The 16,355-nt window shown below is 37.3% G+C and overlaps 1 protein-coding gene across 1 annotated transcript; it reads left to right on the top strand.

The window, feature by feature from the left end:
* Window positions 1-3,779: 3,779 nt before the first annotated feature.
* On the top strand, window positions 3,780-9,868 carry LOC120625057 (oxygen-dependent choline dehydrogenase-like; the record flags this gene model as incomplete). The annotated part of the gene is made up of 3 exons (XM_039891965.1): window positions 3,780-3,927; window positions 7,277-7,410; window positions 8,243-9,868. Coding segments are annotated over 3 exons (1,908 nt in total), but the record flags the coding sequence as incomplete, so codon positions are not given.
* Window positions 9,869-16,355: the final 6,487 nt, after the last annotated feature.

The following is a 16,355-nucleotide window of genomic DNA, read 5'->3' as shown; positions in this document are numbered from 1 at the left end:
TTACCAGGGTATGCATACAGAGGAAAGATTGAAAAAATGCTAAAATCCTCCTCCTATACGAGTTCTATCAATTTTGGGGTAGGCAGTGCTTTTGTGCATGGGCGAAGTGCACGCCACTGATTTTAAACTAAACTTACTTGAAAGAAATGTACTTAATTTTTTTTTAATTTTGATAGCGAACGTTAGCTGTCTACCCCTATCCCTTTTTTTTGGAAACTACCGCGCCACAAAGAGGCACGCTGATTATGTCGGACTCCTACAGCCTCAAAGCCCTCGGTGTTCATGCGAATCATCCTAAACGTGTAGTAAAAAAAGTGTATTTATTAATTCTTCTTAGATTGTAGCGGAATAAAAAAAAAATTGGCCTGTGCCAAATTGTGGAACTAGGTGAAGGTGTGGAATGATGATGAAGATTTTAATAACGAGAATCAATACGCAGATTGTTCCAATGCATTTTTGTCATTAAAAAGTAATTATCATGACATTAGTCAGAAACTTATGCCTAACTGACTATGTGGTAAATGTTGGTCCTTACCCCACTAATATGAAATATTATAAATGTGAATGTAAGTATGTTTGTTTTCGCTTTCACGCGAAAACTACTGAACCGATCTTCATAAAACTTTTTATACATATTCTTGGAGGTATTAGAAATAGTATACTTTTCATTGAAAAAAAAATAATTGTGAAAAAATCTCATATATGACTATAGATTTAGACTATGTAGCAGTACGCCGCGCTGCCTCCCAAAATTACGCGAGCGAAGCCGCAGGGCACATCTATTATTATATAATACCTACCTACAGATTATATTTACATATTTTATTACACTACAAGTTAGCCCTTGACTGCAATCTCACCTGCTGCTAAGTGATGATGTAGCCAAGATGGTAAAGGGCTATTCTGTTAGAGGAATGGCAGTCATATATTAAACTGATAACCCTAACAGATTTCTACGCGACATCGTACCAGAACTCTAAATCGTTTGGTGGCAGGTCATTATCGGTACCCCCAGTAAACCTTTCAGCATACCGAAGAAAATTCGGGAATTATAATTCCCAAAGTGCCCCCTGCTGGGTCGAACCAGGGACCTCCCGCTTAAAACAGCGCTTACCGCTGCGCCTGGGAGGTCGCCAAAACAATCACAACAAGCTGTTGAGATGACAGATCTCCACCGACTAATAACTGTTAAGAAAGTAAATGAATAAATAAATATATTTACTATACACATCGCCATATATTCACAACGTAAGCGTGTTATGGGTACTAAGATGTCTGATAAATATTTTCATGAATAATACATATAAATACTTATAATATGCAGTTCACATCCAGACACTGAAATACATTCATGTTCATCACGCAAACATTTTCCAGTTGGTGGTGGGAATCGAGCCCACGGCCTTGGACTCAGAAAGCAGGGTCGCAACCCACGGGTCACGTGCACTGCCGTACCGTGCCGTAGTACTAGGGTGGACACTTTTAACTTCCGATCTTCATGCTATTACTATGATTTTGGTTAAAAGCAATAATTATATTTGGTACGCCCTGAGAATTGAACCTTGTGATTTGTACTTGATCATGCTAACCACTAGACCTGCGATATACATAAGTATACATTCAAAGAAGTTGAAAATTCAAGATTCATTTATTTCAAGTAGGCCCAATATAAGCACTTTTGAAACGTCAAGTCTGTCTGTGTGTAGTGACTCTAACACCGGTTCGGAAGGCAGATTCTACCGAGAAGAAGCCGGCAAGAAACTCAGCAGTTGCTCTTTACCAATATCAACAATTAACATTTTACATTTTAACATTCATTTTTCTATCCTGCGAGAGATGAAAGCGGAGCTGGATGCTTCCAAGCAACCTTGTCATTAAGAAATTCATCAATTGTATAGTAACCTCGCTGTTATAAATGTGTTTTAGCATATTCTTTACACTTATGCATTGGTAGGTCCAAAACAGCGCCGAGGTCACGATAGCAACTAGCTAGATCCGCGCACTTAATTGTCCCAGGTGAAGGGAATTTGTGGAAAAAAAAAAAAAAAAAAAAAAAAAAATTGGTAAAGTGTGGAAGTGTTCTTCCCGGGACGTGCCCAAAAAGGCGTCGTACACGGGAGGCACCGGTGCGTTCTTAGGAGATCCCGGAGCCTCCCTTCATGTGCTGAGGCCGGCAACCGAGGGGGTTTTAGTGGGTAGAAATCCCACATAACCCAATTATTCACAATTCGGGTATCTCGTAATCAGGAGATTTCCCCCCCGTCAACAAAAAAAAAAAAAAAGGTCCAAAACAGTGGCGTTCACTGGGTATCGTAAGTTACCAGGGTATGCATACAGCAGGAAAATGGCATAAAACGGCAAAAAACCTCCTCTTATACCAGTTATATTTAAATTTTAGGGTAGGCAGTGCTTTTGTGCATGTATGGAGTGCACGCCACTGGTCCAAAATTACCTTGGGATATAAATTTTTTTGTATCGTAATCATTGACGAACAAACCAGACCCACCCACCTGATTGTAAATGGACGACCATCCCCTGTAAACAGTGCAATACTTCAGGGAAATGGAAGGAACACGTTAGCCCTTTGTCTATCAATCTAAGGCGTAGGTGTTAAGCCTCATGTGTCTGTATTAACACCGGCAACCACGCCCCTCAGACCGGAACAAAACATTGCAACAATGCAGTTAAGCGGCAGAAATAAGCATGGTAGGAGTATTACCCCGGACTAGATATGTCACAAAAAGGTCTACTGCATCTCCTACTATACTTTTAAATAGACATAAATATGGTATACCTAAGTTATATATTCACCAATCCGCAGTGTTCCAGCGTCGTGGACTACGGCCTTAACCCCTTTTCATTTATTTATTTATTTATTTATACTCTTTATTTGTACACCACTCAGAAAAACGAGACAAAAAAAGAACAAACACATGAAGAATGAAGCAGGATACAAAAGGCGGCCTTATCGCTAAGTAGCGATCTCCGCCAGGCAATCTTAGGATTAGGAAAACTAAAAAGACAACAAATAGGTGGGGTACACTATTTAGTACATACATACGAATGTCTACATACTAATACATAAATCAGACTACACAAATAAAAAAAAAATACTATTGATAAATATAAAAAATAAATATACTAATAATTTAAAATTAATATATGATTAATATACCATAAATACTTATGGGTAATGGGTTGATATGATGATGATCGTGGTACCTACGAGTATATGGGAAATGTCTTCGTTCCGTTAAAAGCGACTCTCGAATTAAGGTAACTAGGTAAATAGACTGTCGAGAGGTCAAATATATATCTAGCGAACGTACTCTATTACCTATTACCTTGAAGGCGAGCCTCGTTAATGATATAAGGATCAATGTCTTCGTTGAAATTGAGTTCACTCGCAGGTGTATAAACACTGTGCAGTGCTTTTAAATGTACGTAATAAAAAGAAACAATCTATTTATGTAAATTCACCTAAATCGACGGTAACATTATTTAAAATGGGCCAATCAAGATTAGCCTACCTTATATGAAGTTAGTGTACATTGGCGCATGCAATACTATATATTTTGGCAATGTATATAATCATTACGCGAAACGAAGCAGAACAAAACGGTTAATTTTGTAAGAATATATTTTTACATAAACAAAGCGAAGAATTATTTAATGTTATGCGTAAAATCCATAAATAAATAACAGTGTTCGTATTTAAATTTAATGTCAAATTAAAAGTGCAAGGATATTTGACATAATAAGTGTTATAATTGTTAATAATAATGAATTTCAATGTGATCGCGAATAGATTTCTCGGCTTAATCCAAAATGACAGGGAAAATCCCTGGTTGAAATGGATTTTGCGATTGCTGGCATTGTCGACTGCCGTGTCCCCTGCTGGATGGCCGACCTCTTTTCAGCTAAAAGGTATTGAAAATTCAAACTCCAGTATTCCGTGTGCTTTATTATTAATTCCAAACACGAATATGTAAACTAAACGAAATTAATATATATCATCATCATCATCATCATATCAACCCGATACACTCCCACTACAGGGCACGCCAGGGTGATTACGTATCTCGCGACAGGCTAAATCTTGCAATCACTGCTGTCAAACGTCACTTTTCCATACAATAAATAAACAAAAGTGACGTTTGACAGCAGTGATTGCAAGATTTACGCCTGTCGCAAACCTGTCGCGAGATACGTAATCACCCTGCCGGTCTCCTCCCACAATGAGAAGGGGTTAAGGCCATAGTCCATCAAGCTGGCCCAGTGCTGATTGGTGCACTCCACACATATTTGAGAACATAATGGAGAACTCTCAGGCATGCAGGTTTCCTCACGATGTTTTCCTTGACCATTGAAGCAAGTGATATTTTAATTGCTAACGCACATAACGTAGAAAAGTTAGAGGTGCGTGCTGGACTCGAACTCGCCCCCTCGAAAGTAACCCACTGGGCTATCAACATTTCTTCAATTATTATGTAAACAAACTTAATCGAAAACAACAAAGTAACTTCTTCTATCTAATATCAAAATTTCAATAATTTCAACATGTCAGTTGCACATCAACCCATAATCGGTTTCTACGCGACATTGTACTGGAACGATTAATCGCTTGGCAAATTATCTTAACTAGTGAAGGCCGAAACTTCCCACCAGACCAAACCAGAGAAAACTCACAAATATTAAAAAATCCCAAACTACACCTGCGCAGGGTGATTACGTGGGCGGGCTTGCGTTAGGCGTAAATCTCGCAATCTTTGCTGTCAAACGTCACTTTTGTCACGTTTGACAGCAATGATCGCGAAATTTACAATAAAAAAATTGTGGAGAACTCTCGTGCATTTAGGTTTCCTACGATCTTTTTCTTCCCAAGTGATATTTAATTTCTTAAAACGCACATTACTCCGAAAAATTAGAAGTACGTGCTGGTTACCGTATTTAGTCCCTCTGAAACAGAGGTTGATGTAATAACTACTTGGCATTAATTATTTGATATATCGGTAGTGAAATAAATAGAGTGTATTGCTTTAAAATTGCTTACTCTCGATCGTATAGCAAGCTTTATCTAAGGGTCTCATTATCTCTGGATCATCATCAACCCATTACGGACCCACTGCAGCGCGCGGTTCTCCTCCTATTATAAGAACAGGTTAAGGCCGTAGTCCACCACGCTGGCCCAGAGCGGATTGGCGGAAACATGCTAAGGGTCACAGCAATTAAATAACTCTTTGGAAAAAAAGTCAACACTTCCTTAATTTAAATGTAACTATAGTACTTTTGATGCGTTTATGCAAATTTTTAACCAAAATTTTAGCGGTTTTTCTTACGTTTCATTTTAACTTTGATACTATTTACTGATAACTTTGAAACTTGTCGCTATAAAACTGTTTGACCTTACTTAGTACTTGTTTATGTATAAAACCAGTAGACGCTATATTGTAGATGGAAAAAATAGTGCACCTTAGTATAAGATTTGCACGGTCGCCACCGAGGAGCCGTTTTCCCATATAAAACTCTGTATCGTCAAAGTAAAATGGACCTAATATCACTTTATTTAGCGTCGCAAATACTGTATTCCTGTCAAAAGCCCTAGCTAAGTATTGTAGGCAAATCTGAGCTTTAATTGTATAGATATAAAATCTATTTTACTCCGATGTTTTAGTATTTCCACACTCGAAAACGACTTCTCGATTGCGAGCGAGCAATTCTTGTAGGTAAGTCAGGCTCCTTATTAAAATGTTCAAAGCCCTTTTCCATACCATGGTCGCGTCCACTCTGCTTACCAACCGTTACTGCTGAGTAAAGAATGCTAAATGTAAAAAGATAATAAGCTGTATTTTTGCCTGGTGGGTGGCTTCTGTCGTGGCTAGTTACCACCCTAGCGACAAAGACGTACCGATACGACGATTGGCGCAGTTTGCAGCGACCCTGCTTTCTGACTCCAAGGCCGTGGATTCGATTCCCAACTGGAAAATGTTTGTGTGATGAGCATTAATGTTTTTCATTGTCTGGGTGTTTATATGTATATTCTAAGTATTTATGTATATTATTCATAAAAATATTCATATGTAATATCTTAGTAGGTACCCATAATACAAGCTACGCTTACTTTGGCGCTAAATGGCGATGCATGTATTCTCGTAGTATATTTATTTATTGTGTATTTTATTTATTTATCATTCCGGTACGATGTCCTGTAGAAACCGATTAGGAGCGTGTGTTTAATATAATTGCCTTATCTTCATCTTAGACTGCATCATCAAGTGAGAATGCAGTCAAGGGCTCACAAGTAGTGAAGTAAAAAAAAAAAAAGAAAAGAATATAACGTATTGTATGATAGGTACCCCTATCATACAATAATTGAGGGTTATCTACCATCGCTGTCGGTCTTTGAGGGCCGGAAGCGTTTTGTAGGTAAATACAAGTAATTAGCACACACATAAAAGTTAATGCACTCAATTTACATAAACAGGGTGTTTTTTTGCCTTCGTATTTGACACCTACCTTATGAGCAACGCTATGCTAAGGATGAAGTACGTCAAGTTTTTATACATCCTGAGTTTTTACGTTAATAATGACGAAGGTTGCTTGAAACGTTCTTTCGCTCCAATTTAATCTCCAAGACGGAATAATGATTGTAAAATTGTATAATGCTGATGCTGGAAAAGAGCCACTACTCTGTTCTTCCGGCTTCTTCTCTCTCTAGGCTCTGAGCTCTAAATCCTATGTAAACTTATTCTTTTAGAGAAAAAGAGATACGCAGTAACAACCATAACATAAGCTGTGTTTACAATTAAACCGATGGCCAATTTTTTCGTGGTCACGTTTATAAGAAAAGCGAACCATTATTTGTAATAACCATCATTTCAATAAATAGATTAAACAAATATTGAGAACCCTTTCCAGAAGTTATGACTTGAAATGTCATTCACACGTGTACGTGTGTGCGTATGAACGCATGCCACTTCCAACTAGCCTTGTATCAGCATTTTCATCTCATCACTGTCCCCCTCCATGGCATGCGTTTCTTCTTAGAATGAGTAGGGTTTTTGCGGTCAAGTGCGGATGTGAAGAACTCTCAGGAATGCAGGTTTCCTTACGATGGTTTCCTTCTCAGTTAAATCAGTTTATATTTAATTGCTTAAAACGCACGTAACTGCGAAAAGAAAGAGGCGTGTGCTGCAGATCAAATTCTTACCTAGTCAATCACCGCTTAAAAACAGATAAATTATAGTATAACATTATAAAATTGTGCTATTTACAGATGGCTACAAGTTTGACTTTATCGTCGTTGGAGCTGGTTCGGGAGGTGCTACTGTTGCTGCCAGACTCAGCGAAGTCGGTCACTGGAAGGTGCTGCTACTTGAAGCAGGGGGCGATCCTCCGCCTGGTAGTGTGGTGAGGCATCAGCTTTATGTGAAATTGTCAAATGTAGACTAAAGTAGCTGTCAGCTGAGTTTGATTTGTATTGGACAGAAGCAGGCGTAACTTTGCGGAAATCCATAATATATTATGAAAATTAAGCTTAATTTGCTATAGTCCGTGAAAAGCAGGAGAGTCTGTGTGGTGTAATAATTTCTTCAATCCTTATACTTAACACCAAACAAATCTTCAACAATGAACCCTCTACGTACGTTTCGCCCCGAAACCGGAGCATCGTCAGGAGATGTCGACTTTACAATGAATAATTGCTTAGTGTTTGTTAAGTGTAAAAGTGACTTAACAATCTGTTCTGTTCTGTAAAGTTCTCATTGCCGTGCGCGACAGTACGCGCGACCTAAGTCGGCCTGGGTTATAAGTTAGGGCTTGAAATCGGTTTTTATTTAGCGGTAAATTTCGATTAATAGCCTGTTAAAATATTGTTCTTTCTATTACTGGTCGATTAATTAAACGATAAGTAGAAGAGATAGAAAGCAAAATTAAACATAAAGTTTAATTAATGGTAGTTTTTGCCGCATACTGAAAAACATTAGGCGTCACTTTGGTAAACCTACAGTGTAGTATTTTGAGTAAAATCGAAGAAATGGTTTCTTAATTTAACAGGAAATTGTCACCGATTATTAAGTTCTGTTCAAATAGCTGTGCAGATATTGTTCTGCCAATATCTGTGGATGGGGATATTCTAGGCCGTACTTGGTACATGATGGTGCATATCTGAGACTTTAGACTTGAAAAACCAAATTGTGCTAAGTATCTATACTTATTATTAATTAATTTGTCATTGTTCCAGATACCAAGTTTGTTCGGGACACTTATACACTCACAATACGATTGGGATTATGATGTTGAACTCGATGAGGGTACTGGGCAGATCCATGCCGATGGAAAAGTTTACGTGGGTGGTGGGAAAATGCTAGGAGGCTCCTCGTCAAGTAACCTAGAAGTTTACGCTCGAGGAGCACCAGAAGATTTCGAAGAGTGGAACAAAATTGCTCCAGGCTGGGACTGGGATACAGTTTTGCATTATTACAAGAAGCTTGAACGCATCACAGACTATTCAATTTTACAAGATCCACATAACGCATATTATCATTCAACCTCTGGCCCTGTTGCAGTATCACGACCGAAAGCAAACATGTATTATGAAAAAGTACACGACGAAGTTTTAAATTCATGGGAAGAAATTGGTATCAAAAGGCTTCCAGAGACAAATGGGTATGAAATGATAGGAGCATCCAAACCGCATTTTACTTTCTCAAAAGGCAGAAGATCGAGCACTGCTGAGGCATATTTACGACCAACTAAAGATCGACCAAACTTTTACGTTACAAAATTTGCGAGAGTTACCAAAGTGTTAATAGATCCATCGACTTTACGAGCCTATGGCGTTAAAGTTTTGCTTCCAACGGGCGAAATAATAACACTGTATGCTAATATTGAGGTAATTCTATCAGCCGGTACTATAGGCACATCAAAACTTCTTATGCTCTCGGGGATAGGTCCTCGTGAAGTATTATCACCATTAAATATTGACACGATAACCGACCTACCTGTTGGTAAGAATTTACAAGATCACCTATTAATAACTCTAGTTATCAAAGGTCAAAAAGGTTTCCAAACGGCCGTTCAGAATTTGCTGATCCCTACTGAATTGGATGCGTTCCCAATACCTTTACAAAACGGTTTCATACGGCTCAACAGTTCTACGAGCCAGTATTATGGCAAAACGAAACCTCATATTCAACTGTTCAACCTTCGTATTGGCGCTACTGCAGCTCCAGCTCTTTTGTTTGGCTGCAGAGTAGTAGCGAATTTGGTTCAAGACTATTGCTATTCAGTGAGTAAAGCCAACGTTTATCGGGAGATAGATCTTACAAATATGATTCTTCTGCATCCCAAATCGCGGGGTCAAGTGAAATTGAGAAGCAGCAATCCTTTAGATGATCCGTTGGTAGAGATAGGATATTTTAGGAACGTTAAAGATATTGCAATAATGGTAGAGACTATAAAATATATGATGCGGGTGGTAGAAACATCGTACTATAGGAAAGTCGGTGCGGAGGTTGCGAGATTGAGCGTAAAAGGTTGTGACGGCCTAGCTTATGGAACTGATGAGTACTGGGCATGTTATGTTGTTAATACTGTCAGTTCACTAGCGCATCCCGTTGGAACGTGTGCGATGGGGCCAGACGGAGTAGTGGATGAACGGTTAAGAGTTCATAACATCAAAGGCTTGCGGGTCGTTGACGCATCGGTTATGCCGCTAAGTCCAAGTGGGAACACGAATGCACCAACTATGATGATAGGTGAAAAAGCAGCAGACATGATTAAGGAAGACCACAATGAACCTACCGAACCTATAAACAACAAAGATCAGAATACGAACGAATATGAACAAATCGACGATTATTATTAACGAATGACAACAGTTGTAGATTAATGCCAAATATATTTCAGTCAAGTAGGATAATAGTTGATGGGAAATATGATTTTGTTTGTAATAAATTATGATTAATTAAAAAAAAGCGTAATTATATTTATATTTACAGTTTATCAAATATCAAGTGATAACATTCTATTGTTTGCGTATACTGTACTATTTCTCCTACACTATATATTAAGATCTTTCCATTACTTACCTTATATCTTTAAACGAGCAATTCTTGTATATATATAATTGAAATCTCGGAATCGGCTCCAACGATTTTTGTATACTGGGGTTTCGGGGGCGTTAGTCGATCTAGAAACTTTTTAGAAAATGTCATTTTATTTGTGTTTTCCGGTAATTGCCGATTTAATGCAGAGTATTTACTCAAAGAAAAGAGATTCAGCCCTAACATCACATGCAAAATTAAAATCAATTGACTCCGGTCACTTTATTAGGTACTATGCACGTGTCGATCTTTTATCTTCAATTGGGTTGTTATAAGTAAAAACTTAGAATGCTTTGAATTAGTTTGTATGGGAAAATAAATATACTTCCTTTGGATTTAATATTTGTACAGGGTGATTCCTTATGAAATATACTTATTAACCCTTCAACAGAACTCCGGTGACACGTTCTGTAGTTAATATGATTTGTGAGGATTAAATAACACACCGATAACATAGTAGGTTTTGTGGACCGAATTTGTTATACATGAATGGAGTTTACATGAAAACGAAATGATATTATTCCATATCATTAACTTAATTACATACAAATTCAAATGCCAAGCCATATATTGTTTATTATGTAAACTGTAAACACGTGGTTCTAGCACCATTTACTTTTATGTACGTAGGATTCTTTTTAATTTAGTTTTTTTTTTATTATTATTAAAATATTTTCTTGGCAGTTAGCGTTGTGGTGCTTTAAGTGGGAGGTCCCTAGTTAGAGCCCCGGGCGAATTTAGAAATTTATAATATCTTTATTCTATATGGTTTTGTTTGGTGGGAGACCACAGCCGTGGCTATTTACCCCCTACCGACAGAGACGTGCGTTCAGGTACGGTGCCGAGTAGAAACCGATAAGGGGCATGGATTTAATTGAACTGCTATTTCATTGACAAGTGAGCCCGCCACCGTTTTGGACGGTTAACCTCACTAACCACCAGGAGAGACTTGTAGGGGGATAAATATAAAGGTACGTTTCAAGTATTAAAAAAATACCAGACCCCGTAACCATATTGGAGCAGGATTAAATTGAACTTTTTTTTTATTCCACCACATGTTAACCCTTGACTGCCATATCACCTGCTGGGAAGTGATGATGCAGTCTAAGATGGTATCGGGCTAACCTGCTAGTAGTAGGCAGTTCTATTAAACCCACAGCCCTATCGGTTTTATAATCGCTAAGCGGCGCGTCTTTATCGGAAGGGTTAGAAGCAGCCACGGCCGAACCCACCATCAGACTGCGAGAATTCAGAAATATTTATTTATTTATTGGGTCTACCAGCGATTTTACATAAATAAAGTAATATTCCTCATCATAAATACATTTCACAGAGTATGTAAAACCATTTGAAGGTAAATTCTAGATGTTCATTTCGCTTATGGAGAATAATTATCAAAGTGAGTCAAAAAAAAGAAGAAAACAACAACAACAAATGCCGAAACAGAAACAAACGGTAAAACCATAATATGATTATAAATGTAAGTTTTTTATTTTTTAATGAACCAATAAAAAATATATGTTTCTAGGAAAATAATAATTACAAACTAAAATTAATATTTACAATAAATATAAGCCGTCTAACTGTTCACTTATGGGTGTTATGGGCATGATACCCAGAATGCTGGCGCTAGTGCCCCTTTGAATTGCTAGACTTAGCCGTTGGGCAAATAGCCCAACTGCTAAGTCTAGCAAAGCGACAGCTCTTGGATCACCAGACGTAAGGACCAATTTTTGGGACACAATGCGAGTTGTTTTTTTTTATTTGCTTGTTATTGTATAATTGAATTTGTGAAAATTAAGATTTGCATGTAATTTTTTTGACTAAACATGTATACCTAAAATGAAAGCTACGATTAAAATTAAAATTACAACTTTGTTTAACTAAACTACATACTAAAGAGAGTATTTATAAAAAATAAACAATGATTAAGAAAAAGAAGTTACTAAAATCCTCACTAATATTATAAGTAGTAAGTTTGTTTATTACGCTTTCACGCGAAAACTACTGAACCGATCTTCATGAAACTTTCTATACATATTCTTAGAGGTATTAGCAATAATCTAGTATACTTTTGATTGAAGAAGATAATTAAGTAAGATAAAAAAATATTTGTGAAAAAAAATAAAAATCTCATATATGACTATAGGTGTAGACTATGTAGTAGTACGCTGCCTCCAAAAATTACGCGAGCGAAGCCGCAGGGCACATTTAGTATAAATATAAAGTTACAGAAAGTATAAAACTAGAGACGACTGACTGATTTAGTTACTGATGATAACTTTTCGAAAAGTTCTATGCGAATCAAAGTTAATTTCAATTGACTGGCTGATTTAATTCCCGAATAGCCTCTTAGGATAAAAAGGCGGCCTTATCGACTAATAGCTTAGTAGACATTAGTCCAGCCGTGAGACATTATTTGGGCTAGGAAATCACGATCTAAATAACACGGTAATTGCTGAGTAACGATAGCCTCGCGCGCCCTTAGCTTTACACTCCATGTATTGATTACCATCACAAAGAAAATTTATGGTAATACGAAGATCCGTGCCGTGAGTGGTTTTCAATGTATGCATATCTATCTTTTGATAGTCAAACGTTTCTAAGATATAGATATTAGGTAACTGTCAGATGTAGATACTGTCTAGGCAAATATATTGCTTGGAGAGATAAGGTAATTGTACCATCTATGAATGAATGGACGAATGAACGAATGAATAAAAGAATTATTGCACACCGCAAAAAAAGTAAATAAAAAAAGAAAAGTATAACAAGTACATAAATATTACTTGGAGAACGATAAGGCCCAAAATTGTACCGTCTATGAATGAATGAATAAAATAAATTATTGCACACCACAAAAAAGTAAATAAAAAAGATAAGTAGAACAGGTTGATATAATAATTCTTGGAGCGATAAGGGCCAAAATTGTACTGTCTATGAATGAATGGACGAATGAACGAATGAATAAAATAATTATTGCACCAACAAAAAAAGTAAATAAAAAAAGAAAAGTATAACAAGTACATAAATATTACTTGGAGAACGGTAAGGCCCAAATTGTACCGTCTATGAATGAATGAATGAATAAAAGAAATTATTGCACACCACAAAAAAGTAAATAAAAAAGATAAGTAGGACAGGTTGATATAATAATTCATCGAGCGATAAGGGCCAAAATTATACTGTCTATGAATGAATGAATGAATGAATGAATGAATGAATGAATGAACGAATAAAAGTATTATTGCACACCACAAAAATAATACATAAAAAAAGAAAATTATAACAAAACAACGTATACAATTTGGCGTCTATCTAATTTGATATATGTATTTTCTGTTATATTTTACGGTGGTGTATAATGAACATGTATTCATAAATCTATTGCAGGGCTTAGTAACCTGTGCGCCATAGACAGTACAGAGTTGCAGCGTGAGACATTTCTCACCTTTAAAAAAAAAACAAGAAAAGTAATTTTATCGGCTTATCCCCACACTGAGAAATTGTGTGAAGATCACCAAGCGCAGCCAACCCAATAATGGTATTGGGTTGGATTTATTTTTCTGAATTCTTCGTTAAAATTTATTATTTATGGTTTCATAATTAGGATGTTTTATACCGACTATCTGTTTAACTAACTATTTTAAATTGCTAGGTCAAACCGCGGGTGCCATGACAAACTTAGCTTGTAAGTGCGCCGCTAGTAAAAAAAGGTTGGTAACTCCTGATCTATACATTCTTTCATTCTTTCTTCGTTCAGTCTTATGGTCAATTTATTCTGTAGTAGCTGCGCTCTGTCAGTATTAATTCCTTACTTACGTGGTTCCTTACTTACGTGGTTTGGCTATACCGATCAATACCGAAGCAGGTTTTTCAAATATATCATATAGATATTTGTTATCTCTCTTCCCAGAATGAAAGCAAGAATTATCATCTAATAAAAACGAAAAACACTGAAAGTATCATCTAATATTCCTATAATCTAGTGGTTTTACCACCCTTAACTGTAGCCTCATTGAAAGGCTGATGAAGTATTTTAACTTTTTCTGGGTAGGCTGTGCCTTACGATATTTATGGATTGCACCCTACTACCTTTACACTGTATCTTTACTTAACTTTAATTTTGGTGCCAAATGAAACGGGGACCGAGTATGAAAACGACTTAGCTTCATCAGCCAGTACCCATAAATGTATACGATAAAACGCATTAACATACCCTATTTAAATTTAATTTCCAGTAAAAATGCCTAATAGTTGGTGATTATCCTTAGAACAGTAATGAAAACGGGTGTAAGATACAATTTATTAAGAGGATATAAAACTATCTGTTCTAATAAGTAACGGTAAAAAGCATGACAGCAGACGACAGACACTTCGCGTGATTCTGGAAAAACACCGGACCATTTGGTCCTAAACAATAAATTGATCCTCATCTTCATCCTATCATCAACCAATACCTGCCCACTGCACGGCTTGGGTCTCCATTTGTAATGAGAAGTGTTCGGCTGGAGTCCGCCACGCTGGCCAAGTGCGGATTGGTAGACTTCACACGTCTTTGACTAGGAACATTATGGAAAACTCTCAGGGCTGCAGGTTTATCAAAGATCAGATCCTTCACCGTTAAATCGGTTGATGTTTAATTGCATAAAACGCATATTAGAGGTGCGTGCCGGGTACAGAGCTAATTTATTTTTATTAAACAAATAAATATACTACGACCATATATACCATCGCCATCTAGCCCCAAAGAAAGCTTAGCTTGTGTTATGGGACTAAAATGACTGATGAATATTCTTATGAATAATATACATAAATACTTACAGACACTGAAAAACATTCATGTTCATCACACAAACGTTTTCCAGGTGTGGGAATCGAATCCACGGCTTTAGACCCAGAAAGCAGGGTCGCTGCTCACTGCGCCAATCCGCCGTCGGACTCTTTCCCCCCAAAATGTTGGCCTAGGTCCCAACCACTATCAGGTAGTCAGTATTAGTATCATCCCCGGCCGAGCTCTGTCACAAAAAGCTGACTACACTTGAGAACACCTCTTTGAGGCGTGATTCTCCACGGTTCTCATTATTAAAACGATTAAGCTTCGTTCAGTATTTGACAGTTGACCCTTAGATGGTGGAGCAATGCTTCGAGGGTTGGAGTCATAAACTCGCTCGTTTACATGACAAAGTCGCGTTCCGGCATTTACGACATGATTATCGGGACCCGGTGCTACTAATGTGCCAAAATACACTAATTTCTCGAAAGACGAATACTTTAATCTTTGTTATATTAAACGCAAAAAGGTTTGCTTATATTCATGTATTTTTACCTAACAATACAATCTTTATTAATATTATTAACGCGAAAGTGTGTCGGTTTGTTTATTTCTTTGTTTCCTATGTAGCGTTTTTTTTTATTCCACTACAAGTTAGCCCTTGACTGCAATCTCACCTGGTAGTAAGTTATGATGCTGGTTGGATGGAAGTGGGCTGACCTGTTAGGGAGTATGGTAGTCATACCACTAATCGGTTTTCCGGAACATTAAATCGCTTAGCGGCACGTCGTTGTCGGTACGGTGGTAACTAGCCACAGCCAAAGCCTCCCACCAGACCAGACCAGAGTTAATTCATTATAAATTCCATAAAACCCGAGACCTCCTACTCAAATTCACAGCGCTCACCGTTGCGTCAGGCTTCAACTAATCGATGTGTATCTCTTTTGCAAACTTCAGGAATACATTTCTTAAATATAGTTCAACGGGTGCATACCACGATAATATTTTGGATTAACTAAAACGAAATTGACATTGCTATCCTTTACATTGTCTCCCATGAGTAAGATTACTCACTATTCTAAGGCAGGCAAACTAAATTTAGTTAAGACATTTGCGTATAACACAACAGTACGTAATAAACAAGTCAAACTAAGTACCGAAATAACCGTGAACTCAAGTGTATCAAGGCAAAACTGATTATTAATTACGTTAATTGCGAATACCTAATTGTTTTTACGCATGCGTACAACAGTGTTATGCCTGATACTGATGGGCCGCACGCGATGGTCCAATAACTGTGTAAAATGAGTTGGATGCGGTTAATGAATATGATCGGCCATTTTTTGTGTCACTTTTCAACTGACAACTGTATAACTCGTTATAATCAAATTCAAAATTCAAATTCATCATCATATCAACCCATCACCGGCCCATTACAGGGCACGGGTCTCTTCCCACTATGAGAAGCAGTGGCG

The sequence above is a fragment of the Pararge aegeria genome, chromosome 7, assembly GCF_905163445.1.
Source record: "Pararge aegeria chromosome 7, ilParAegt1.1, whole genome shotgun sequence".
In the NCBI taxonomy this organism is placed as follows: Eukaryota; Metazoa; Arthropoda; class Insecta; order Lepidoptera; family Nymphalidae; genus Pararge; species Pararge aegeria.
This window is presented reverse-complemented; position numbering and strand designations above follow the sequence as displayed.